The 27,540-nt window shown below is 33.2% G+C and overlaps 1 protein-coding gene across 3 annotated transcripts in view; it reads left to right on the top strand.

The window, feature by feature from the left end:
* Positions 1-21,499, top strand: part of LOC143238283 (acetylcholine receptor subunit beta-like 1) — a 65,311-nt gene extending 43,812 nt beyond the window's left edge. For 2 of the 3 annotated variants that reach the window (XM_076478375.1, XM_076478374.1), the window contains exons 3-6: positions 1,679-1,723; positions 3,141-3,250; positions 6,424-7,429; positions 19,060-21,499. In XM_076478375.1, the coding sequence (XP_076334490.1) occupies positions 1,679-1,723; positions 3,141-3,250; positions 6,424-7,429; positions 19,060-19,230 (1,332 nt within the window). In that variant the 3' untranslated portion in view covers positions 19,231-21,499. Of the gene's footprint in view, positions 1-190; positions 517-1,678; positions 1,724-3,140; positions 3,251-6,423; positions 7,430-19,059 lie in introns of those variants that run through there. The other variant, XM_076478376.1, reaches the window with a different exon arrangement.
* Positions 21,500-27,540: the final 6,041 nt, after the last annotated feature.

Raw genomic sequence — 27,540 nt, 5'->3', positions numbered from 1 at the left:
TAACATCAGAGTTGGCGATGGGTACTGTTGACTAGCTGGTGTTTAATATGGTGTCTATTTTCTGTTAAGTCATTCAGTTGTTTATTGGTGTTTACAATGAGTCAATCTTGTTTTTCTTTTTCTTTTATAAATGTTTACTTTTAATGCATCATCATTCTTGTCATTTCATTCGTGATTCTATCAGTCCTTTATTAGTGTTTATTTTCAGTCCATTTTTCTTTCTGTTATTTTTTTATCAGTGGTTAACTTGAATCCACCCTTGTTTGTATCATTCTACTTAGAATCATCTTTCATTTTAATCATTCAGTGATTTCTTTACGAGTCCATTTTTATTGTACATTTACTGGTGTTTATTTCGAATCAATTTTAATTTCGGTCATTTAATGATTCCTTTATTGGTGTTTACTTTGAACCCATTTTCGTTTCATCTGTTTGCTGAACTAAAAATGCTTTATCAATGTAATATTCTGTACAGAATATCTCATAACATACTCGGAGTCCTGAAGTAATTCATAGGTATGTACGAATGTATTTAATGGCCAAATATGTTGTTGTAGTTAATTATTAAAAATATACTTAAAATAATAATACTGTGTTTAATTATAACTTGCGAAACTCTGTTGCAAATTCAATGTCACTTCCACACCCACAAATATATATAATGCATGCGGTGAAAGTAGCAAGAGCCGAGAAATTACACATCCAGACGTAAACTTATATTAGTTCATTGTTCTTTTTTTTTACCTTAAGATGTCAAATGTGTCTAGGGTAGCGTTCAGATAGGCTTGTGTAAAATTTGATTGAATCACTACAGGGTGGAGCAGCAAACTACACTGACAACCATTTATTCCACGAGCAAATTCCAAGTTGATTTAAGCACAATTTGAACAAATCAATGTTGGGTGGGTCACCCGTCACTGTGCTCCAACAAATTTCTCGTGTAATCAAAAAGTAATACGTTATTACTTCATTTTGAATTCCTGTCAGTTTAATTATGTGAATTAAAGTGATTGGACGAGACGCTTTATTCGTACAGCCTTCATTAATCACGTTTAAAATATCGGGCACGACAACCTGAAACTCCTAAGGAAATTGAGAAATAAAATTTCAACCTTCAATAAAATCATCTCTCAGAATCATAAAACAAGAATAGAATGTACGAGTGTTGAGCAATGACCTTTGTTTGTTTTGAATTTTGCGCAAAGCTACTCGAGGGTTATCTGCGCTAGTCGTCCCTAATTTAGTAGTGTAAGACTAGAGGGAAGGCAGCTAGTCATCATCACCAACCGCCAACTCTTGGGCTACTCTTTTACCAACGAATAGTGGGATTTACCGTCACATTATAACGCCCTCACGGCTGAAAAGGCGAGCATGTTTGGTACGACCGGGATTCGAACCCGCGACTCATGGATTACGAGTCGAACGCCTTAACACATTTGGCCATGCCAGGCCCCAGAGCGATTACCTAAACAGTAAAAACTAAATAATTTTGTCCTAGTTTTATTTACAGAACGAAAACAACCAGACAGTTATACCCAATTTCTAACGACATACAAAAATAAAACTTCAACAGTAACTAAAATCATCACTCATAACCACAAAGCAAAAATAGAATGTGCAAGTATTGAGCTAAATAATAAACAAAAACTAAACAACCTTGTTTTATTTTTATTTACAGAACGAAAAGAACCAGATAATGACATCCAATGTTTGGCTACAGCTGGTAAGACTCTGTGTATTCGTTTGTAAAGCTAATATGGATGAGGTACATGTTGCATTGGTAACAACATCTGTTCATCGTGATGATTTCGTTAAATGCACGCTGCTTAATTAATAGTAGCGTTTCTTCTTACCATAGATGTTTTTAATACATTATAATTATACGTTTAGTGCTCGCGAGGTCTATTAAATCACAGCCTGGTATTTTGTTTCCTTGCTATAAAACTCTAACTACTTTACATAGTAATACGATTTTTATTTTACTTTTTGTCTACATTAGTACGATGTTCTACACGCTACGTTTCTCATACTGACGCATCAGTATAATTCGGTATTGCACCATATCCTCTAGTTTGGGCCTGACAATACGCTCGAATGCTACGCCATATTTTTTTGGTTTAGATTTAAATTCGGATACTTCTGTATCACAATGTTTTATCGAACCAGTGTTGTTGCTGCATGCTTTAACATTATCCTGTTGTATTTTATTGTGTTTTTTAGTTTAGGGGTAACTTACTCCGCTATCACATATGTACTTTATTTATAGTGCAACTTCAATGAACTATAACTTCAGTATCACCCCGTATTCTCTAGCTTAATTATAATTTTATTATCACACTGTATTCTGTAGTTGAGGTTTTGAATTTGATTATTATATCACACAGTCAACTCCAGTTGAAGGGTAACATATATGTCAGTTGTGCGCCATGCATTATATTTAGTTGAAATGCAAACAGATATTTATCATCCTTTGTGTTTTATAACTCTGATGATAAAAATATTGTAAACAGTTCAGGATATGTTATTGTTGTTATTTACATTTGTAATACATTTCAAATTCTGAACATTTGAAATCACAATCGTCTAAGAATTTATATTGATATATTAAGTTTAAATCGGGATTCTGTTAGCATCATAAATACATCACTGTCTTACATCCCAATGTTTTAATTACTGGTACAATTACATCTTAAGTTTAAAATAATATTTCTTAATTGTGACATGAGAACAGCTTCTGAATTTTTTTTTAGTGTACAGTTTGGTTGCGTCATTGGATATGCGTGCGTGAAACAGTTGTCAATATTCTAATTTAATATAAACTTTTTAAATGTCACATCAACAGACTAGTTTAAATGATGCCCGATTTTCATTTCTTTATGTATTACTAATTAGTGAATTACATGTTTTTATTCTAAAGTCTTACGACGTACTTTATATCAAAAAAAAGTCTCACTCCTATGTTATTTTTATTATTTTAACTATAATAGCTACAACTAGTTAAATGCGGAGTTATCTGATTCTAGTAACTCGTTTCCCATTTTCTAGAATTAGTTATCAAACTAGCTGCTGTTCACATTTTTCGAACTCTAGTGGTACCAATATCAACTACATTGTATGCTGCATTTGTTTTCATCCTGTAGTCCTGGGACGATTACCAGCTTCGCTGGGATGAAGCAGACTACGGAGGAATAAATGTGCTACGATTACCCCCAGATAAAGTCTGGAAACCGGATATAGTGCTCTTCAACAAGTAAGTGTTCTGCGCAAATGATAATTTCGCTTTTTTTTAAAGTATTTTCCAGAATAAAATGCACAATTATCTGACTCAACACCGGTAAGTCATGAAATTGTTAACGAAGGAAGTACATTTTTGACTACTATTCCTTTACATTCTTTGCTGAAGTTTCTGCTAATCAGTTCTACACTTTTGACAAAAAATTTTAACTTAGAAGCTCAGCTGTTAATATACAGCAGTTATATTTAGCTTTTGTGCTCTTTACAGTACGGCAGTCGATAATACGAAGTCATTTACCGATTGTTTATTTCTTGATAAAGTTGAATGGTTAGCAAAGCGCTGAAAACAAATTAATGTTGTCACAAAGTGTATGCTTAAATATATTGTAACTATGCATTAAGAAGACGTGAAACAGATGTTTAAAGTTATTCTAAAAATATTATATTATTTCAATAGGATTGGATTAGTTCATGTGTCATTCATTTCAGTAATAAATTCTGATATTATTTCTGTTGTTAAAAAATTAATGTTTGGTAAAATTTGATAGAAAGTTGATCTGAGGAAATCACAGATCACGAAAAAAACTGTTCTTTTCCAACTTTCAAAAAAAATGTTTTCATATTTTTATTTTAATAGTATGAAACCTTTCTGCCAAAGGTTTTGTTTCTAATCTTAAAATAAATTATAAAACACTGAGAGGTTTTAAAAAAGCTTCGAAAATCTTTTCTAAAACAATGTAAAATTAAACATTCCTCACAGTAAGAAAGTAAGAACTTCCCTTTTCCTTTCTTAAGAGAGGCATGTTCGTTTTTCTAATTTTATCTAATATTTTGTGCTTCTACAATATATTCTTGTGCAAGTGACATTTCTGCTAATCGTTTATTTGGTTTAATAAATACTCTTACGTTTTTAAAATTTCATCTCGTGGGCTTAAGAACATCTTTTACTCGTTCTTTTACAATTACAAGCTTTTCTGCTTATTCATGTCGAATTTCTTTAAGATTTTATTTCTATATAAATTTTTTCAGATCTAATCGTAGCTTTAACAAATTATTTTACGCGGATATTGTTCCATTCTTTGAAAATCCTATTGGCAATTCGAAATCAGATTTATTTACTACATTTTATGTTTTTGGTCGAAAGTTGTTTTTCTCAGCCTCGTCGTAGTTCCTGAACCTAAGACGAAATTCAGTAAATTGAATAGAGTAAACGTCCGGAATTACCATGTCAGACATCTTTGGTAGAAGACAAAAAAGAAAAGAATCCAAGACATAAGCTTCACTAGATTCTGATAAAGCTTTAACTCTGTTTGTACATTCGTAATGCTGTTTTTACTCTTTGTTTGTAGAAACATTATTGAAATAAACTTTAATAACGTAAAAATGAATGGCTAATGTAGCTTATATTTAATCTTATAATGATCTTGAAACATTAAAACTGATCCTACTAAATTCAGTGCAACAAAAATACGAGTATTACGTTCCTTACTTTAAAACATATTCTGTTTAGTTACACAGAGTCAGAATAATCCGATAAATGTTATATAAATTCTATCATTCAGTGGTAGTAAAATATTAACGCATAGAGGCACAGAAAAGATAACGCATAATTTGAAACAGCTGGAAAAAAAAACCGGTGTTATTTGAAATAATTCGGCTTCTGCACAAAAACAAACAAACAAAAATAGAAGGAACATAAGATATAATAGAAGTTAAGTTATAAATTCAGGTAAGAGCTTAAAATATGTTTTCCAGTACTGTGATCAAGTTTTAATTTCTAACAGGGAGTAAGGACCGTCATATGTTTTCAAGTATATGTTCTCTTTGTTTTTTTAATAGTTGGATTTTTATAGACAAAATACATTTTATTACCACCACCCAAATTTCAGGTCATTATGATGGAGTTTCTCAGTCGAATGAAGCCGAACAAATGACAGTATTAATCTAATTAGTTTTCGGAGTATCACATTCCTATGAAGCAAGCCCGACATGGCCAGGTGGGTTAAGGCACTCGACTTGTAATCCGATGGTCGCGGGTTCGAATTGCCGTCACACCAAACATGCTCACCCTTTCAGCCGTGGGGGCGTTATAATGTGACGATCAATCACACTATTTGTTGGTAAAAGAGTAGCCCAAGAGTTGGCGATGGGTGATGATGACTAGATGCTTTCCCTCTAGTCTTACACTGAAAAATTAGGGACGGCTAGCGCAGATAGCCCTCGTGTAGCTTTGCGCAAATTTCAAAAACAAACAAACCAAACGTCAACAAGTTAAACCTTAGCACAAAGCTCTTATTAAACTTAATGTGCTTTGTCGCTTTCATTTAGAGAACTGAAGTGAAGCTGTTCACATGAAACTAATTAAAGTAACCAATCACTTAGGGAATAGTTTTATCTCGTGTTTTAATACTTTATTAGACATACGTACACCAAGTTAAAACACCAGTCACAGTTATTCCTGTTTAAAAGTGTCTACTGACGTCAGTGTGTTGTATAAGTACACCGATGTTTTTTTTGACTGCTACAGTATTGTGAACCATTCATTTTAATACACATGCAAAGTAGAAGCGAACTTCAATTTAAATTCTGAATAAAGCTGATAAAGTCATCTAGCTAGTTAGAGTTTACATAATGTTCTAGGTGTAAGCGTGCCCTAGTGGTTAGCGTATGTAATTGAAGATAAGACAGTCTCGAGTACGAGACATGGTGTTTTTAACGTGGTTTTGCTCTTTCACCTGTTGGTGTGAAAAATAAAAGATTTACAGTTAATCCCGCTATATTAGTCTCTTCAGGATACAAGTACCACTTTTCCTCTTGCTAGGAATAGTTACGACTGAACCTTAGGAAACTCTGTCCTGATTACCCATTGTGCGCATGCGCATAAGATGTCATTCAGGTGAGCAAACACACGAAGGGTATTTCATTAAAACAGATAGTATTTTATAGTCATATCCGAACAAAGGTGACGTCTGTTTATTTGTTTAAGTTCTCCAGGCTTTAAACATTTGTATACAGAAAGCTACGTTAAAATATTAAACAAAATACTATTATTTTTCTATTCGAATAGGAAAGAGTGAATAATTGATTGTTTATCACCACACGATTTCTAGCCTCCTTTTAAATTATTTCGTTCATCACAAAGTTATTTGGCATTTATTACTTTATCCTGTTCTCTCTTTTTACAAACAGCGCTGACGGTAACTACGAAGTCCGGTACAAATCCAATGTGTTAATCTACCCTAGTGGTATGGTTATGTGGGTTCCACCTGCCATTTATCAAAGCTCCTGTACTATTGACGTCACCTATTTCCCCTTCGACCAACAAAAATGTGTCATGAAGTTTGGGTCATGGACTTTCAACGGTGATCAAGTGTCCTTAAAATTGTACGATGACAATCAATGGGTTGATTTATCGGCTTATTGGAAAAGTGGGACGTGGGACATTGTGGAGGTTCCAGCCTTTCTCAATGTGTACAATAATTCGAAAGAAGGAAAACCTACAGAAACTGATATTTCATTTTATATTACAATTAGACGGAAAACCCTCTTCTACACAATCAACCTGATTTTACCAACTGTTTTGATCTCGTTTCTCTGTATTCTTGTATTCTACCTTCCGGCCGAAGCAGGAGAAAAGGTTACGTTGGGTATATCTATTCTATTGTCCCTAGTAGTGTTCTTATTGCTGGTCTCAAAAATCCTGCCTCCAACTTCGCTGGTTCTTCCACTTGTTGCAAAGTATCTTCTCTTCACTTTCCTCATGAATACGGGATCAATTCTGGTTACGGTAATTATTATTAATTGGAACTTTCGCGGTCCAAGGACCCATAGAATGCCGAACTGGATTCGCATAGCATTCTTAAAATACTTACCAATTCTTCTATTCATGAAGAGGCCAAAGAAAACTAGACTAAGGTGGATGATGGAAATGCCCGGGTATGGTGTCCATCACCATTATCATGGGTCATCAGAAACCAAGCCACGAAATGTAAAAAATAAAATGGAATTGGTTGAGCTTACAGATATCCACCATCCTAATTGTACAGTTACAAGGAAGTCTTCTGTAGAAATGGAGGTCAAGCTGAAAGAGAACGAAACGACAGACATGTTGTTTTTAACCCCAGAAGCTTATCGAGCTGCAGAAGCCGTTGAATTCATTGCAGAGCATCTACGAAGTGAAGACGAATATATTCAGGTGAGCTAACAGTTTTACGTTTGTTATAAGTTTTATGTTGTTTTGGAATGAAATATGTTTCCTTAAACTTTATGTACAATAAAATAATTTCACTTTTGCTCTGACCTAGGAATTTATTTTATACGAATAAAATAATGATTACATCACAGTAGTCTTTTAGAGCTCCGAGATGAAAAAAATCAAACATAAAACATTAAGTTGGGAGAAAAAGTGAGAACAAGAGAGCTAATTACGTTACCTTAATCTTCTATTTGTATTTTCATACAAAACCGAAACATAAAAATATTGAAATTAAGCTATAAACCAGAGGTTTGGTTGTTAGAGAACATTTATGGAGTTAAAGGACAGTTAAAATTATTAATCAAATTTGGCGTATGTGTTAAAATATTTTTATCCAGAGGTATTTTGGAAGTGAGTCCAATACAGCTGTTGGGATACGAGATTCGTATAGTCTATCAGATTTTAATATATATTTTCAAGCTATGTAAGTGCAGAGTAATTATGTTTTAAAATTTTGGAATAGACATAAATGCTCTAGCCTTGCAAAGTCTAAAATCTTTGACTTCTCTCTAATGTCTGCAGCTATTTATTGGATAATAACGCATCTCAGAACGGCTGTGATGGTTATTAAGACTTGTATTGATAAGCAGAGAACAACTTTTCGACTTTCCTAGATATGGTTAATACCCATACCAACCGTTTTGATATACATTTTTATTTCAAGTCGGTTTCTCGTCATCAAAAGTTATTGGATAATAATTGTTCCCGAAAATAAATAAAAGTGAGAAAATTTTAAGCGTATTATTTCGTACGTTGGAACTGAATTGTTATGTATGCTTGTATTCTATTTTTTTATTACATGTTATGTTTTCACTCCTATATCTGTGTTTGTCCGCAATATTTCGCGAAAACGGCTGAATGGATTTAGATGAAAGTTGCTATATATTTACACTATGATCAAATGTAGATAGAGTTAATTTTGGGACAGTCAAGATAAAAGTCAAGGTCACGAAAATAGTTTGTTATTGGTTTTAAATTTCGCGCAAAGCTACACAAGGGCTATTTGCGCTAGAAGTCCCTAATTTATCAGTGTAAGACGAGAGGGAAGGCAGCTAGTTTTCACCACCCACCGCTAACTCTTGGGCTACACTTTAACCAACGAATACTGGGATTTACCGTAACATTATAACGCCCCCACGTCTGAAAGAGCGAGCATATTTGGTGTGACGGGAATTCGAACCCGCACCCTTAGATTACGAGTCGAGCGCCTTATCCACTTGGCCATGCCGGGCCCATGAAAATATAAAAATCCCTATCTGTTAACATGTTGACCGATTTTTCACTCAAGTTTGCCCTATAATCCGATAAAAAATTATCGGATTTAGTTTAACGTGGTGGACTTATGTAGAATATTATTTCCTATTGTCCTGATGAAAATTGTTCGTGTTCATTCTTTTAAGAGCGAATTATGGTTAAGATTGCGTGGCAGAGGCATGTGCTTTAATTTGTACAATAGATAATTTATTTGTACTGTCTTTTAACTTTTGTCACTTGCCACTGTGGTCTTGGGTTACGAGGTGGCATATTTTGAAAGCCCACTAGTCAGAGTACATGTTGAGTTATGTACTGTTTTACTGTAATAAGTTAGGTAAATTCCAACTTTATTTGTTTAGTATAATTATATTATACTTCATAAAAAACATTTTACATTAAAATACAATATTTTTATTAACTCACAAGCTTTCCAGTTGTTTAAATAACTTTTCTTCTGATGGAACTACAACATTAATCTAGTGGTTACAACTATTATCTGTCTGTCATATACATTGTGGCTAAGGCACATGAGTCGTAATAGGTAAGTTGTGGGTTCGAATCCCTTTCCCAATTATACTCGCTTCTTTTAACCATGAGTATGTTATAATGTGACGATCGATTCCATCACTGATAATGAGATATTGAAGAGTTGGCGGTACGTGCTGTTGACTAGTTGCTTTCCTTCTGGTTTATCACTTCAAAACTAGAAGGTTGAGTCATAGTCAAAATCCAATCAGTCGTTTTCGAGAAATCTAGCTAGCAACCACACAAACAAAAACATACAGAGATGAAAGATAACCAAACTTGGTTATGATTGGAATGTGGCGCCAAAACAAAGGGCAGTGATAAAAATAAAAATAAAATGTTTGTTTTCGTGACCTCCCTGTAACCTTGAACAACTAAAAAAACTATTTCTAAGTTTGGACAAATAAATACTAATTTCGGTCTAAATCCATTCCGCCGTTTTTGAGAAATCTTGCTGGCAAACACACACACAAACACAAGTGTGAAATTATAACTTCCCTTACCTTTGATGGAAGAGATAATTAAGGAGAACTAACGCAGAGAATTCTCAGAGCAGTTTTGCGCAAATTTAAAAACAAACAAACAAATACAATTTATATTGTATGTATAACATGGATAAACGTGTCAAAAACACACATCAACAAACTGCAGCAAATACAAAACTGTATTTTAAAGAAAGCATATAGAATACCACGATCAACGAACTCAGAATTTCTATTCAATTATTCAAACATGTCAACTCTATCAGACAGAAATATTTATAAAAAATGAACTGATGAGTAAATTAGATAGTAACACAATAAGTGACGAATCAAGTCCTGAGTACCTTTCTCCTCTAAACATCGTAAATAAGAATTTTACAAGCCAAACAGTGTTAGGTAAACTGAATCCTAAACACAAACAAACGTAGCTCTATTTTGGAAAGGTTTTGAGTATAAAAATAGGAGTGTGTATGGAGTATTAAGTGGAACTCTACTGTGAACCAGCGAGTTCGAATTCCCGTCACACCAAGTCTGTTCGCTCTTTCAGTCGTGGGGGCGTTACAGTGTGACAGTCAATCCCACTATTCGTTTGTAAAATTGTAGCCCAAGAGTTGGCGATGGGTAATGATGACTATCTGCCTTCCCTCTAATGTTACACTGCAAAATTAGGGACGGCTAGCGCAGATAGCCTTCGTATAGCTTTGCGCGAAATTGAAACAAACAAATAAACACTTGAACACGGACTAATACTGCGATCAAACATAAGCGAAGCTTGTGAAAATATAAGGGTTAATATTACTCCATAAATCAGAGGTGTCATGAAAAGGGTATGTTAATTAAAAATACGTACGATAGACAAAATTTAACATACTGTAAGTAATGCAACAACATAACAAGGACTGATTCGGATTCAGTAACAGTGCAAACAAAATAACCATTCCAAAGAGGAAGGAATAGTCCTACTCTGAAACTGATCATTTCTGGTCCAAAACAAGAACCGAATCCCGATAAAGAAGAAGGTTGTTGTAATTCCACCTGCCAAAGAGCCGTTTAAAGAGCTGGAGACTTTGTAAATTGATAGAATATTATATTTTAACAAGAGTTGTTTGTTTTCTTTTTACATTAACACATCCACATTTAAAAGGAAACGGCACCCTGTTTCATTATCCTATTCAGCTGTATTGGATTTGGAACGTTGCGAGTTGTTTTTTAATACCCGGATGTTATTTTTATGTAGTTCTGTTCCATTAGGAACAGGCCCGGCATGGCCAAGTGTGTTAAGGCGTTCGACTCGTAATCTGAGGGTCGCGGGTTCTAATCCCGGTCGCACCAAACATGCTCGCCCTTTCAGCCGTGAGGGCGTTATAATGTACGCTCAATCCCACTATTCATTGGTAAAAGAGTAGCCCAAGAGTTCGCGGTGGATGGTGATGACTAGCTGTCTTCCCTCTCGTCTTACACTGCTAAATTAGGGACGGATAGCGCAAATAGCCCTCGAGTAGCTTTGCACGAAATTCTGTATATCAGAGGATGCTTGAGGATCATGCGAGACCATCTGTACGAAAATTAAAGCTAAAGTGGAACTGGACCCTGCAACACAACAATGACCCAAAACATACCAGTAAATCCACCAAGCACTGGCTGAAAACTAAGAAATGGAGAGTCCTGGAATGGCCGAGTCAAAGCCCAGATCTTAATCCCATTGAGATGCTGTGGGGTGACTTGAAACGGGCTGTACATGCAAGAAACCCCTCAAACATCTCACAGCTGAAAGAATTCTGCATTGAGGAGTGGGGCAAACTTTCTTCAGACCGATGTCAAAGACTAGTAGATGGCTTCAAGAAGCGTCTCACTGCAGTTATTTCAGCCAAAGAGGGTAACACTAGCTATTAGGGGGTAGGGTGTCCTAACTTTTCCTCAGAATATGCATTTTTGTGGAATTACATTTACAGAAGATCTTGAAAAGTCTTTTCTTCAGTTTTAATTGTTTAGTTATATTCCTATAATCTCTCAGTATTGTTAAAATTGAGATTAAATATCTATATATCTAAAAATGTTACAAAAATACACAGGCTTTCATAGGGTGTTCTAACCTTTTTACATGATTGTATTATAATATCGATCAAATTTACAAGAACTATTAACATTTTTCAATATAGAAGTATGAACATTCTAGAAAGTACTATCAAAGCAAAAAAAAACACACCATTTTAGTTAAATGATTACAACTGGTAGATAATACATGACACATTCAGACAAATCCACATATATCAAACGTAGAAGGCCCGGCATGGCCAAGCATGTTAAGGCGTGCGACTCGTAATCTAAGGGTCGCGGGTTCGCATCCCCGTTGCGCCAAACATGCTCGCCCTTTCAGACGTGGGAGCGTTATAATGTGGCGGTCAATCCCACTATTCGTTGGTAAAAGAGTAGCCCAAGAGTTGGCGGTGGGTGGTGATGACTAGCTAGCTGCCTTCCCTCTAGTCTTACAATGCTAAATTAGGGACGGCTAGCACAGATAGCCCTCGAGTGGCTTTGTGCGAAATTCAAAAACAAACAAACGTAGATAATGTAAATGATAATAAACAGTAGTTTTTAATTTTTGAAACTTCTTTCATTCTTTCATACTGCGTCATGTAATGTACTTAGTTTCGTGTTCAACTCAAAATCACGCTAAATTTCTTCTTAGTTTCTCATTTCCCTGAAAAACGTAATTTGCAAACCATTTTGTTTCTACTTTCCACGTATAGCACATTCCAAAGGTAGGATAGTGACGTCACAGCCTCATGGTTTTCAATCAAAACTTTGAAAGCAAAATATAATTTATTTAAAATATTTTGTTCTTTATTAATAAAATCCATAAACAAGACGTTCTACAGCACTTTAAAATATTACGGCTGTTGCTACGAAATTTACTTATATGTCTTGGTAAAATAAAATACATATATAAAAGTATTAATTTTTATAAAGGAAATAACATATCGTTTAATATTTTTACAATTCGCATGGAGTTGTTCCTATGTATATTTTTTATCCCGAGAAATATGCCAGTCTGTAAAAAATAATGCGAGACTTATAAGGTATAGGTAGAAAGTATACATCTACAAACATACATCTAATACTGAAATATTACTTATGAGATTATATTAAAATTTATTTATCTTTTTCTTTTGCAAGGGAAAAACAACACAGTTTTATTAAGTCAAACTGAAATGTACTTTGACTTTATCACAAACTAATATAGCTTTCCTTCCAGTGGCAAAACGGCACGTCTATGGTTTTATAACTCTATAAACTGGGTTTCGATACACGACGGACACAAGGAGTTCATTACGTTACTTTGAGTTGAACTACAAACAAGGTCGTTACATTGATCCGAACCAATAAATTAAAGTATTTACTGAACAATGTTGCATCAAAACACAGAGGAATATTCATTTTCGTGATAAATCATATTAGTACAGAATAGAGTGACAACACTGCGATAATTGATATTAATATGAAATTGAATCTAGTCCCAAAAATTACTAGTTTTACCGTTGTAGGTTTAAGAGGAGCAAACTTTATAGATACATTATTTTCTAAACAGATTTTTCTTACCTTAGAAGGAAGCCCCCCCCCCCCCGCTTGTACAGCAATGAGTCTACGGATTTACAACGCTTAACTCAAGGGGTTTGATTTCCCTCGGTGGGCTCAGCAGATGGCCCGATGTGACTTTGCTATACGAAAACACACACATACTCACATTCACTTTAGTAAAAGTTGGAAGACCTTCAAGTAAAGTGACATTTTTTATGTCAAATATCATATTGGCTACTTCTTAGTTTTATAGTTTCGTGTAGTTTTTCTAATCGCATAAAACAAGTAAAAGAATTTCACATTCTTTATTCTGGGTAAATGGGTAAATTCGCAGATAAAATTGAATTATTTTAAAGTATATATTGCATCTAACATTAATGGACTATACTTGTTACTGTTAATAGCATTTATCTGTGTTTTAAATCCGAAATGAATATTTTTGTTTGGAATACTTGAACAATGTCTATGTACAGTTTTCAAAATAATGTTAATTCTTTGAAACTTAAAATTTGAATGACAGATATTCTGTTCATTTTATTTATTAACAGTTCTAAACCTTGACGTGATAAACAGTAAACTGTGAATAGATAAGTGTAACGGCTAAAGTTTAAGCAGTTATACTGAATGACTAATGATAAGTTTAATATCATATTCTCGACAAAGTGGCCACTATGCAATATGGATTGTAGAAATAATTTTGTTAAGTTCTGCAAGAGGGAGCTAACATTATTTAGTGGTATTGTTTTAGCACACAGCTAAATAATAAACTATCTGGGATCTGTTCACCGCAGGAAATTGAACATAGACTTTTGTCGCAGTAAAGCTGTAAACTCTGTAGTTATCTTCCAGTTTACACCTACATGGTGTTTTACGTGCCGTCAAGAAAATAGGACTAGTGAAATATTCAGATATTATTATTTTTTTAATTTTAAGATGTATAATACTTTCCAGTCAGCTTAATATGTGAAAGCCAAAAAAACTTCTAGTGGTAGTTCTGTGTAACATCAACAATATAACCTTACGTGGACGAAATAAGATTTAAACGACCGTGACCTTTATGAATATCATGGCCATTTAACAAACTAGAGATGGTTAGCAGCAAAGCATAGAAACAGTTTAATATCGTTGTAATCTAACAAATTAGAGAAGGTAACCAGTACAACACAAATATTTATATTACCTTAACCTTCGAAAGTTAAGATAATGTAACTAATTAAAGAGAGTGACCACCAAAGCACAGATTAATATGCATTTAGTTATTCAAACACAAAAACTCCTCAACTAAGTTAAGCCTGACAATATTTTGTTGAGTGAAATCAATTTTTGTCTTCCATGTTTGTTTGTTTTTTCAGCTTCTAAGATGATAAATCTTCTACTGCATAAAACTACCTTTACGATATTCACTGTAATACGAAAGGGTTTTTCTATTCGTCGTGAAAGACTCGTGTGATCACATGGTAACTGTCACCCTCAGTTCAACATTTGGCTTCAATCGTTACATGCAATCAGAATGTTTAACCTTCAAGAAAATGAATAAACAGTTCGTTCTTGTTTGTCTGATGTTGATGACGCTGCTCATTAACGTTTTGTGGTCACTACTTTTGCCTTAACAAGAAAGTAGACGTTGGACAAACTAAAATTATTTTATATATTCTTTCAATAGTAGGAAAATGGTAGAGTGAGGCAATACCACTTGAATACAGAAAAATATTAATACATATTTTAAAGATTTATTTTTAGATAGATAGATAGACTGGTAGGTAGATAGACAGACAGAAAATAAATATAAGATTAGTTTACACGTGGAGCCAGCTCTAGGTTTTGTTTAAATAAGTTCTTTTTACTTCCTAAGGTTTAATGACCTTTCAACCTATTGGTTTGCTTCCGTTTGTTGTTGTTTTTTGCTACTTAGGTTTAATATTGAGATTTGTACTTAAAGAACTTAAAAATCACAGCACGAATATGGCAGAAGCCAGTACCGTATTTTTCGAATATAGCGTTTCAACAATAGTGACTATCGTAGTATAATAACTTGCAGAGTTCATTGAAAATTAAAAGTGACGCCAATGTGCAACGTAAATATTACTGTTCAGCCCACTTATCGTAAACAAATCCAAGTAAAACTACTTTACATAACATCATACGGTTAATTATATGTTATAATAACTTTTAATATAAATTAATACAACTATATATATATATATACATATGTGTGTGTATGTATTTTTCTGAAGCATCTTAATTATGTGTTTCGCTGGAAAACATTTTTAGAAGAAAATTTATAATCAAAAACTATCAAATTATTCTCCCATTTCCAGCAGACATCTATGGTTTCTAAGTTTCAACATTTTCTTGTAATCAATATTTAATCAACAATTCTTTGACATCTTACTCCATGGCTAATGCGATTTGTTGTGATTTTTTTACTCTGAATTAATGAAAGTTATAAATTTGAAATAATGAAGAATGAATTAGTTTCTTCTGGTTTTAAACTCTCTATCTCTTATTTTCCAGGAAAGAGAACTCATGACGTGGCAATAATTTAAATATTACGTTAAGATATTAGTAGCTGATTCAATAAGGGGTTGTCCGAGTATTGATTTTAATTTTTTGTACCTCCTCCAACACACACACACATGAGCTTCGATGAGTTTGTTTAAAAATTCAGTACTCAAGTTTGTAATAGTTTCCTTTTTCTAAGCCTATAACTTACAACAAATCGTAAAAAATATGCTCATCATAGTGGTAAATAAACAAACTATAGCTGAAAGCTCACTTTGTAAGTAGATAAACTAACTGTGTTTAGCTGAGTGGAATGTCATTCTTTGAACGTGCGTTTGTTGAAAATGTATATTGTTTGAATGTGTGGCGTTATCTATCATCTACGTACCTGTTATAGTGTGAGTTTTGTTATTTAGCACGTGGAACTATCTTTAATATTTTATTTGTTTACATCTCTGAAAATATATTTTCAAAGAGCAACTCTAAAAATGTTGCTCTTTGTTCCTAAACAATACCAAAAACATATAACAAATATAAAAATGGAACAGTACCAAAAATATATAACAAATACAAAAATGGAACAGTACCAAAAATATAAATAGGGAAATTAACCAATACCAGAAACAAATAACAAATACAAAAATGGAACAGTACCAAAAATATAAATAGGGAAATTAAACAATATCAAAAACATATAACACATACAAAAATGGAACCGTACCAAAAATATAACAAGTACGGAAATTAAACAATGCCAAAAATATAATAAATACAAAAAAATGAAACAACACCGAAAACGTATTGTCACGAACCGGGTTTTACCAATTTTACTTACGAACCCTGCTTTATTTTTATCTTATATACGAAATCTTTACTTAGTTTGACAAATATACATGTAAAAATGTGCTCAAAACCATTGTCTATTCTCCAGTTGCGAATATCTTATTTTGTAAATAATTTTATTATTAATTTTGCTCTAGTTTTTTAATCTATCATATACAATTACTTTTTCTATTAGTACTTACGATACCATAGGATGAAGTGGAAATGTTAGATTAAGCCGGACATACTCAAATTCTTCTCACAACGAAAGATTTATATTGAAGTATGAAACATTACATCAAACTTTTCCAAATCTACCCATTCATTACTAATCTCTAGTATTAGTTTGTAGCATGTCTAGTTCTCTTTTATCTTGAGTTTTTCTTATTAGTAAAGACTAATGCTGCCTATAATACACAGACATTCTGTTAATAATTATCTTAACAGAGCGTAGAATAGCGCCCCCTAAAGTATAAATATATTTCCACTCTATCTTTTTTAAATGTTCATTGAACATTAAATTTTTAAAATACATTCATGTGGCCAAAAGAAAAAATTCACAGCAATACCTGCTTGATATTTTAAAGTGAGCTACGTATCGGTTTTCATATTAAGATTTTATTTACGTATGTCAAACGAAATGTCAATGATATGTTTTGATCCAAAAGACGTACGCGCAATTTGGGGTCGCGGTTTCGTCATAAGTGATTGTCAAGACCTGCTATTCAATCAGAGTATAGTAGCTTAAGAGTTGGTCGTGAGTGTAAAGAACTAATTGTCTTCCCAATAGTCTGTCACTTCAAAATTATAAACATCTACGCGTAGACAGTCCTTGTATTGCTTTTCGCGAAAGTCTGAAACAAATAAACGCACTATTTACCTGAATCTTAAAATCTCGTTTTCATTCAAATGAACAAAAATAAACCACATTTTGAGAAAATGCATTTAAAGCTCTCTACTGGTTTATTCATAAAAAGTGATATGATTGCATATCAGTATTTAAGCCTTAATCATAAGCTACACAGCTGGAGTTTAAATCCTAATGGATATTTATACCTATTAAAGTTCGCTCGATATTGTTTTCATCAAAGGGTTTCAGGATGTTTCTGCATTGTTGTCTTTTCTCTATGTTGAATCCTGAAAACAGCCGTCTTCAGCCAAACAAAAACCAAGAAATAGATATATTACCAACAATAAAAAGATGACATTGAAAATATGAACGCTGTTTATTACATATTATTTAGAACTTTGCTACATCCATTCCCAGTGTATGTTCACGAAATTGTGTGTGCGTGTATATCTTTACTGGGATTTATGTGTTTATATATATATGCTTTGATTTTCTTATAAAACCATAATAAATTTGATGTATTTAATTAAGTTGGCTCATTAAGCCTACAGAAACTAAAAATAGAAATAAATAAGATATTTCAAACCACGTGGCACTTTGAATATGTATATATATATATATATATAATTTGTTTTTTAACTCAAAAACAAGCCAAAGCGAAAACAAATTAAACAAAAACGCTGCATCAACAGAAACGATCCTAGGGTGCATTGTATAGCAACATATTGTAGCTTGTATCCCTTGCTTCGGATCGTTTATTGAGTTAAAATAACAAATTATATAATTTGCCAGAAGTTTTGATTTATTGTTTTTAACGCAGTCTTTCTTTATGATTTTACTTATTTTACTATTTAGCTTCATCAAAATGTAATAATTTTCACTAATTTATATATATATATATATGCAAAGAATATATGAAGAGTGCGTATTTCTTATAGCAAAGCCACATCGAGGTATTTGCTATGTTTACCCAGAAAAATCGAACCCCTAATTTTAGCCTAGTAAATCCGTAAACTTAACACTGTTCCAAGGAGGACGTAGGTTTATGTAGAGAGAATTTACTTCTTTGGTGTGTTTTGAATTTGGCGCAAAGCTACGCAAGGGTTATCCGCGCTAGCTGTCCTTAATTTAGCAGTGTAAGACAAGAGGAAAGGAAGCTAGTCATCATCATCCACTGCCAACTACTCTTTTACCAACAAATAGTGGAACTGGCCGTAACTTATAACGCTCCTACAGTTTAAAAAGTGAGCATATTTGGTGTGACAAGGATTCGAAACCGCAATCCTCAGATTACAAGTCTACCGCCATGCTGGACCATGTAGAAAGAAATTCACAATGAATATTAAAGTTAAAGGAATGAATTTGTAATTTAAAATATTTTTGTAATGATTAAAAAAACTTTGTTTTATATTATTCTGAATAAAATGTTCCAGACGAAATCATAATTTACTCTGACAGGTTTTGTGTACTTTTATTTATAACTACAAATTCAACTGATGTTACTAATTAATATAATTGAACAAACTATATGATATATTTATGTTCCATCATTCTAGATTCGAGAAGACTGGAAGTACGTTGCCATGGTGATTGATCGGCTTCAGTTGTACATATTTTTCGCTGTGACCGCGTCAGGTACAATAGGAATTCTTTTAGACGCTCCCCATATTTTCCAGTACGTAGACCAAGACAAGATTATTCAAATTCACACAGGAAAACCAGCGTGAAACGTGCGGTTTGTGAAACACAACCAAATTTAACACATGTATTCATAGTATTCCTTTGATTTAAAGGGGAAAAACTAGGAAGACGATATTGACCTTTGACATCGATATTGTTCCAGATTTCTGTGCGCGATAACAACCATGGACACTACTGTCATTGAACCAAAGTAGCATGCCTATCCTGCCTATCTTCCACAGATATTAGCGACTAGGCCTTCTTCCCTCCTAACATCGTTTCTATGGATATATTAGCAAAGTAGCTCTCAACATTACTATAAAAGAATGCAAAGAAAAGATATCCATATGTATCCTGAAGGTCTTGAACCTCTATAAAATGTAGAGGTGTAGAGCTCCTTGTGATAACTTACTGAATTTTGAAAAGTATTGCCCTTGTGGTAAAATCGAACTTCTTTCCTGTTTTCTAATTTGAATCCCCTTTATGACCAGTTCATACCCCAATATAATTTTATGCGTTCATTAATCAGACAGCTTAAGAGTGTTTCAACGCAACAAACTTAAGTTTCGTATGTTTTTTATCCGTTGTCGAAGAATTATCGTCAGACTTCGCAATTTCCTGGTTGGCTCCCTGCTTGCAACCAAAGTGTTTACAAACTGGAACTGAACACACCGAATTGTTAAAAGAATACATTTCCTACCTGCTCAAATGGAATTATCAAGTTGAATTTGAGAAAAAATGTGTTATTATTAGTTCTTTCAAATCGGCGTGTAAAAACACAGTCGGACCCTGACATCGTGTTATTGTGCAGAGTCTTTGGTAGTTAACATGAACGGATTTAACAGTAGGTTATATCATTTAACAAATTATTCGGAGCATACTTTAAAAGATGTGCAAATCTTGAGGTAGATGTAGGAATACTGTATATCAATTAACCCAAATAGATGTTTGCTTAGCTTTTATTTTAGAGACTACTCGACTAGAATTATAAGAAAATATTACGTCATCATTTTACGACAAGCAAAGGATAAGTATGGTCGACTTACGTCTAAAAATCACAAAAAAACAGTAAAACATAAAAAAGTCTTGTTCAACGTCTGACGTTTGACCTTTGAATGCCCTCCAGTGCCACAGAAGTATCTTTACAGATTAACAACTCTGGAACTCTAGAAACCGGGTTTCAAAATTCATAGTGGGCAGACCACAGATAACCCACTGTGTAGTTTTGTGATTAATTACAAAAAAACGTATCTTTGAAGTTTTATATGGACGACAAAGTTAAAAGAGAGAGAAAAGCTGAATGGATAGTTTAATTTAGACTTTCGTGGCTGTTTCCTGCTGTATTTTTTACATCGCCGTGCAGTATTAACGTTATAAACATCGAAAAAAGTATTGAGTAACTTACTATGGTGTTAATTTATTTCTGGAACAAGCAACCAGGAAAAATTCTGACTATTACGGTGTATTTTAAACCAACTACGAAGCTGTTAAGTCCCGATACGTTCAATTTTCAGGAATATTGTTTTTCTAAAATATATCTTTGTCAGTTCGAAGACGACATCTGTGAAAATTTTATCGCGAGTTTAATTATATGAATGCTGTATATATCACCTGAAGTAAGATAATTTTATGTCATATTTAGACGATTTGACAGTTAACGTTGATTTCATGTTACAACTGATATACGTGCAAGTATTGATTTTAGATTTTTTTTGTAACAAGAAAAATATTCATATAGGTGAACCGTTGCTTACATCTCTAACAGAATTAATGTTCTATTACTTAACAAACATATTTAATTTTTGTCTTAACCGCACAGTGATCCATAGTTTTAACTTGCAGTCACGGTTAAAATATGCTACTGAACTTACTATTTTACGTTAAAATATTTAGTATGCTCATGAAAGGTATTCATTATTATTTATGATGATTTTTTAAAAACAAAATTAGCCAGGTTCTTCGGTACAAAGGTGACTCCTAACAAGATTATATTAATTATGAATAAATTAGAATATTTAATGCCAAAATAAAAGTAATTTGTTTCATTCTAAAAAACATCCTACAACCATCATTGATACTTAAATACAGATAATTTGTTTCGCACTCAAAATACTTTACAACCAGACTATATTAACTACGTAGGGACTGATATAAATTGTGCTAGATAAGAGTGATTTGCTGCTTCGTATTAATGAAAAAAAATATAGCAAAATTATTATAAGTCATCGAATAAGAAAGTCAAAGTAACGATAAATTTTCTGAATTGACATACATTTCCAGGTATTTCACTCAATAAAAAAAAAATCGGATCCAAACGAAGATCCTTCTTGATTATGTTGCTTACTGGACGATTTGTCACACTGAGATTTACATTTGTGTGTTTTTTCCTGCTACAAGACGTCACACTCTGTTTAGCATAGATGAAAGACAACCTGTTGCTGGTGTATTTTTGAGTAGTTCTAGTACCCCAGATTGATCCATATTTCTGTGTTTTCTAATGCCATTAAATATAATGGATAATTCTGTCTTAGAAATGTCTAAATCCCGGATCTGAGTGCATTTAAATGTGTAAATATTTTGAATTAGAGACTAACATTGTATGTAATACCAAAATTGGTTAGGGTAGTCACGTGACTCGCTAATTTACATATTTTTAAGTCCTTTTAATATAACATACTCAACTCTCTTTAATATGTTTTGGTGATTATCATATAAATTACAAACAATCAGACCATCAAATCATTAAAAATTTTGGTATTTTGATACGGTTGTTATGTAAGTTTATAAGAACAATAGATGTTGTGATAGAGTAATTATGCGAATCCCTAATCTCTCAATGTTTCGATAAGATGATTGACACATCCATTGTTCTAGTATGATATTTGTATAAATTGACCAACACATCCAGTGTTCTTATATGATGATTGTGTAAATTGACTAGCATATCCAGTGTTCTAATATGATGATTGTGTAACTTAATTAACAAACTCAATGTTTTAATATGATGATTGCGTAAGTTGATTAACAAACTCAATGTTCTAATATGATGATTGCGTAAGTTGATTAGCACACCAGTGTCCTAATAGGTGATTATATAAGCTTATGGACACATCCGAACCAATGTTCTGATGCTATGAATGTGTAAGTTGATTACTACACCTAAGGTTTTCATATGGTGATTGTATAAGCTTATTAGAACTCCTAATATTCTGATATGGTGATTGTATAGATTTATTAGAACACCAGACTTTCTAATATGGTGATCGTGTAAGCTGATTAACACTGCTGGTGTTCTGACATGGTGATTGTGTAAATTAATTAATACTCCAGTGTTCTGACATGGTGACTGTGTAAACTGATTAATACTCCAGTGTTCTAACATGGTGACTGTGTAAACTGATTAATACTCCAGTGTTCTCACATGGTGACTGTGTAAACTGATTAATACTCCAGTGTTCTCACATGGTGACTGTGTAAACTGATTAATACTCCAGTGTTCTCACATGGTGACTGTGTAAACTGATTGACACACACGATGTTCTGATATCGTGGATAATGCGTAGTTTATGAAGACGCTCGAAGTATTAATATGGAGACTGCATTACATTATGAACATATTTGATAAGTTTAAGAAGTAATGACTTTCGAAACCCCTCCGACGTTTTAAGATAGTGACATTAGTATATTTATAAACACATTTGGCTACTGTAGGAGTCAAACTGCTGTTAGCAATGATACAGTTTACATTTAAAAAACAGCTGCTGTTGTCATCTTTTTAGTTTTTGTCACGATGTGAAAAAATCAAACCAAGCATTTCTACTGGGACCATTAAATAAATGTAAACACATCTTTAGTCAAAGTTTTGCAACTCTTCCCTGGTCGGTTGTAATGATTTTTAGCTTTTAGCATTTATTTTAGTTCCGTTTTCGTAATGCTTCCCCCAGCGATTCCACAGTGACGTTGAAAGCTTATGATGCTAAAAATCTGGTTTTAATACCTGCACTAAGCACAGCACAGTTAGTCCAGTTTGTAGCTTGCATTTAATAAGAAACAAGCGAACCAGTTTTTGTACTTGGGATATATATTTAACATTTTCTACAATTCGTATCTGTAAACCCCATAACACTAATTTTGTTTCTGTTTTTCAACACAAACACGATCTTTACCAAGGACTTCATCTAAAAAAATATTGACATTTCTTAAGAACAAAATAAGTTGTAATGAGAAATATATTTAAAAGCAAGGTTTTTAACGTTTAATCACAGAACGTCACACCCCTATAATTATTTATTTCTATAATATTAATGAAGCCTCTAGGCCCGGCATGGCCAAGCGTGTTAAGGCGTGCGACTCGTAATCTGGGGGTCGCGGGCTTGCACCCCCGTCGCGCCAAACATGCTCGCCGTGGGGGCGTTATAATGTGACGGTCAATACCACTATTCGTTGGTAAAAGAGTAGCCCAAGTGTTGGCGGTGGGTGGTGATGACTAGCTGCCTTCCCTCTAGTCTTACACAGCTAAATTAGGGACAGCTAGCACAGATAGCCCTTGACTAGCTTTGTGTGAAATTCAAAAACAAACAAACAAACAAATGAAGCCTCTTGTAACTCAGCGATAAGTCTGAGGGCTTATAACACGAAAAGATGGGTTTCAGTACGTATAGTTGGCAGAGGTAGCCAGTTTTGTAGCGTTCTGCTTAGTCAAAAACAAATAAGATATTACTGAAAAACTATAAATATAATATATTCACTCTAGAAATTTAATTAATATTTAACATTTTGTTGTTAAATTGTTTATCAGTAAACTTTACTGCAACAATAATTTTAAATCTTCATCAACTAGTAGTTTGTATAGAGTACAAAATGATGTCACATACTCGAAGCTCTAGCAAATGCTTGCATTAGAGAGAAAAACTTAATAATACACTTCACATGAAAAGCTGTGTTCTAATGTCATTTATCGTTTATTTAAGTCGAACTAAATTATAGCTAAAAGTGACACGTAGTTAAAAGTATCAGAAAATTCTCCCCAAAATTAAACAAAAAATTATCCACAAACTTACTGGTCTAGTTTTACGTTATATTTCAGACAATTTTACCAGTGTTAAATATCAAAATATAACAATTTCATAAAGGTGTCAATCGTTTTGCTTTCTTTCTTGGTTGTTCAAATATGAGCAGTATTGAAAATCACATCTAGAAAAGTGTCAGCGGTGATTCACCAGAGAGAAACTAGACTCTTTGCTTGTTGAAGAAAATAATAATAAACGAAGTTAATCTCTCCACTACACAACAGTATTTTGTCATTGTACTGGAATTTGTTTTGACCCACAAACAGAAAAATAAATACATAAGAGAGATTTTCATAAAACCAAGTATCCGTTCGAATCAAAGCCATACATGACTTCGATGTTATTGTTTCACTAGATAAGGTAACAATGAATAATCCGAAACTAACTCTAACAAATGGCAAAATATTTTAGCTTTCTGTTGCTGAAATTAACCATTGTTTCTTCACCGCAGTGTTTCAATGACAAGCGAATTATATAAAGAGTCTTATTAGTAACATACTAGGGGAATTTTCAAGATATCAGCACTGTAGTGTGATTAGATAAACTTAGATAAAAAAGTGCACTGTTATATTTGTATCTGGAAAATAGGTTACTATTATACTTCATTGGTCTCACTGTGAAGTCTATTGGTAAAAAGTACGTTTTACTTTATTGTGAGTGTATCTTTGTACAGCGAATAAACCACACTTTTTGACCTAGTCAAGCAGTAGATCCAAAGAAACGGATTTGTTTCGTGTATTTGTTTGTTTGTTTCTTTTACTTTTAGGTATACATAGTGCAAAAATAGCTTCGATGCGATACGCTAACTGATTGTTTGTGATATCTAATATGCGAATATTCAAAAAGATAATGTATATAAGAACCAGGTACTAGAGTGCCCGGACCGGGTCTTATGGTTCGGATATGGTTGTTAAAAGAACAAGCTTCACACTTTGGAAAAGTGGCTGCACTATAACAGTGACGGTACACTATATTATTCAGTCAGATAAGAGTAGCACTTCGAAAATCGGCACGCTTATTTTTAAAAGAAGCATCCATGTAACTTGGCGCGAAAATTCGAGACAAATAATATATTTTTGAGCACTGAGTTTAACCAATGATCAGTTTTGAAAAAAAAAAGCAATACCCTACAACATTTCAGAACGATTTGAATGAAAAAATATATTTAATTGTAATTACCTATTATAAAATATTATATTTACTGTTATATCAGCCAACGTAAAAACATAGTTCTGTATTAAATGTATAAACTATTATAAATATCATTAAAAATTCGAAAAGGTTGTAAGATTTTTGAAGACCCTGACTTCTTATCTTTTTCTTGAAGTTCACAGTTTTTAGACTAATTAATTGAATATACAAAATCCCGCCAAAAATTGTCAGGGATTATAGCTTAATTTAAAGCCAAATCATTTCTTTGTCCAAAAAAGTGAGAGAAATTTGTTATCAAATCAATTGTGATATTAAAGACGAATCTGAGGTTAGCGTTTTCCCACTTACGTGTGCTTGAGATATTTTATGTTTTAAACCTTATGCAACACATTATGTTACGGGATTCAGGCACAACTGAGAAGTGCTTTTATTACAGGGAGGACAACTAACAAACAGTACTCGCCATTTATGCGTTTATTTCAAACTGAATGGTGAGTCTTACTGTCACGCTTATAACGCATCCACATCTCAAGAATGAGCGTGTTTAACACCATACAGTAGCTAGAGCTTTTGACCTTTTGAACTACAACCTAGTATCTTAATAACTTGATCATGTTCATTTCTTTGATAGAAACACTGACTTTCTGGAACACTCCCTTCTTTCAGAGGTCTTACAACCAAATTTTCACAGACCAGAATGAAATCAGTTTTTGTTAAGTGTTACTTGAGTCTTATTGTTTTACCCGAGGGAAGATACTTTCAATATCTCACGGTTAAACGTTTTAGTTAGGTTACTTATAGTTAATATAAAATTTGAACGTATCCTCAAAAAAACGAAAAATAAATAACAGTTTATTCTCAACTCTTGTATCGTGAGGTAATAGTAGAAGAAATTGAAAATCTTATAGCAGTCTTTAGGTTTAAAAAATTTAATGCATCAGACTTAAATGAACTGTATGATATCTTTTGTTTGTAAGAGATTAATATGAATAAAAGGGTAAAGTGAATGTATTTTCTTTTAAAGGAAAGAACCTGAAATAAATGAAAATTACATTACCGGGAAAATGAAGGTAGTCAACTATATTATTTTTTATCTAGACCCTAAACTTTTAGCAATTAGTACTAGAGACCTGATAGCAGCTCTGGTTTTGATGCTTGTGAAAACCAACAACAAAATTTGAGTAGTCTTTACACAAATTACATAAATGTTAACAACGAAAGTTTTACAGCAGACCACGTGAATAACCTGTCGATGTCCTAAGATTGGTAAACCAATTTCGGATAATGTTTGCTGTGTGCAGTAAAAACTGAAGTAAATAATCCCTCTTGAGGCACCTTTTCATAATCCTTCTGAAACTCAAAATGGATGGCAACTATAGTAGCATCCTAAACCGAAACAAACACAAGACTGTGGAAGTTCTTAATGGATAAAATAGGGTCGAACTTTGCACAAAACAAAGAGGTTTGGTGGGATTTGTTTTGAAGTTCACACAAAATTACACAAGGGTTATCTGCGATAACCGTCCCTAATTTAGCAATTAAAGACTAAAGGGAAAGCAGCTAGTCAACACCATCTTGGGCTACTTTTTTACCAACGAATAGTCGTTACCATCCACCGACAACTCTCGGGATTGATCGTTACATTGTAATGTCCCCACGGCTGAAACGGAGAGCATATTTTTCGACCTCGTGATCCGTAGATTGGGAGTTTAGCGCCTTAACTACCTGGCCATGTCAGGTACCGAAGCAAAGTATTAAGCCTCACTTAGATATTATCTTGCGATTATTCAGCTTGTAATAAGTTTCGCAGCTTTAATGAAGAAAGTAGAAACTGAATTACGTTTACATTCTAACTGAGGAGTTTATGTGACTTAGATACATGTTCATGGACAATCAATTATTGGAATTTCATTAGTTAGCGGGCTTAAAAGCAATATTTCTAACTAACAAAGTGTGTATTAATGTACGCATTTATTGCATCCAAGCTATTGGCGAAAATATTTAGGTACCTGTTTTAAAAACATCTTTCGGATGTAATGCCCTCTAACGGTATTGAAATAACTAAAATTTTCTATTTAATTATGTTAAGGGGTTTATTTATTAATTTCTTTGTATTTATATCATTCCAGTGATGAA

Source organism: Tachypleus tridentatus, chromosome 13 (genome assembly GCF_004210375.1).
Source record: "Tachypleus tridentatus isolate NWPU-2018 chromosome 13, ASM421037v1, whole genome shotgun sequence".
Taxonomy (NCBI): domain Eukaryota; kingdom Metazoa; phylum Arthropoda; class Merostomata; order Xiphosura; family Limulidae; genus Tachypleus; species Tachypleus tridentatus.
This window is presented reverse-complemented; position numbering and strand designations above follow the sequence as displayed.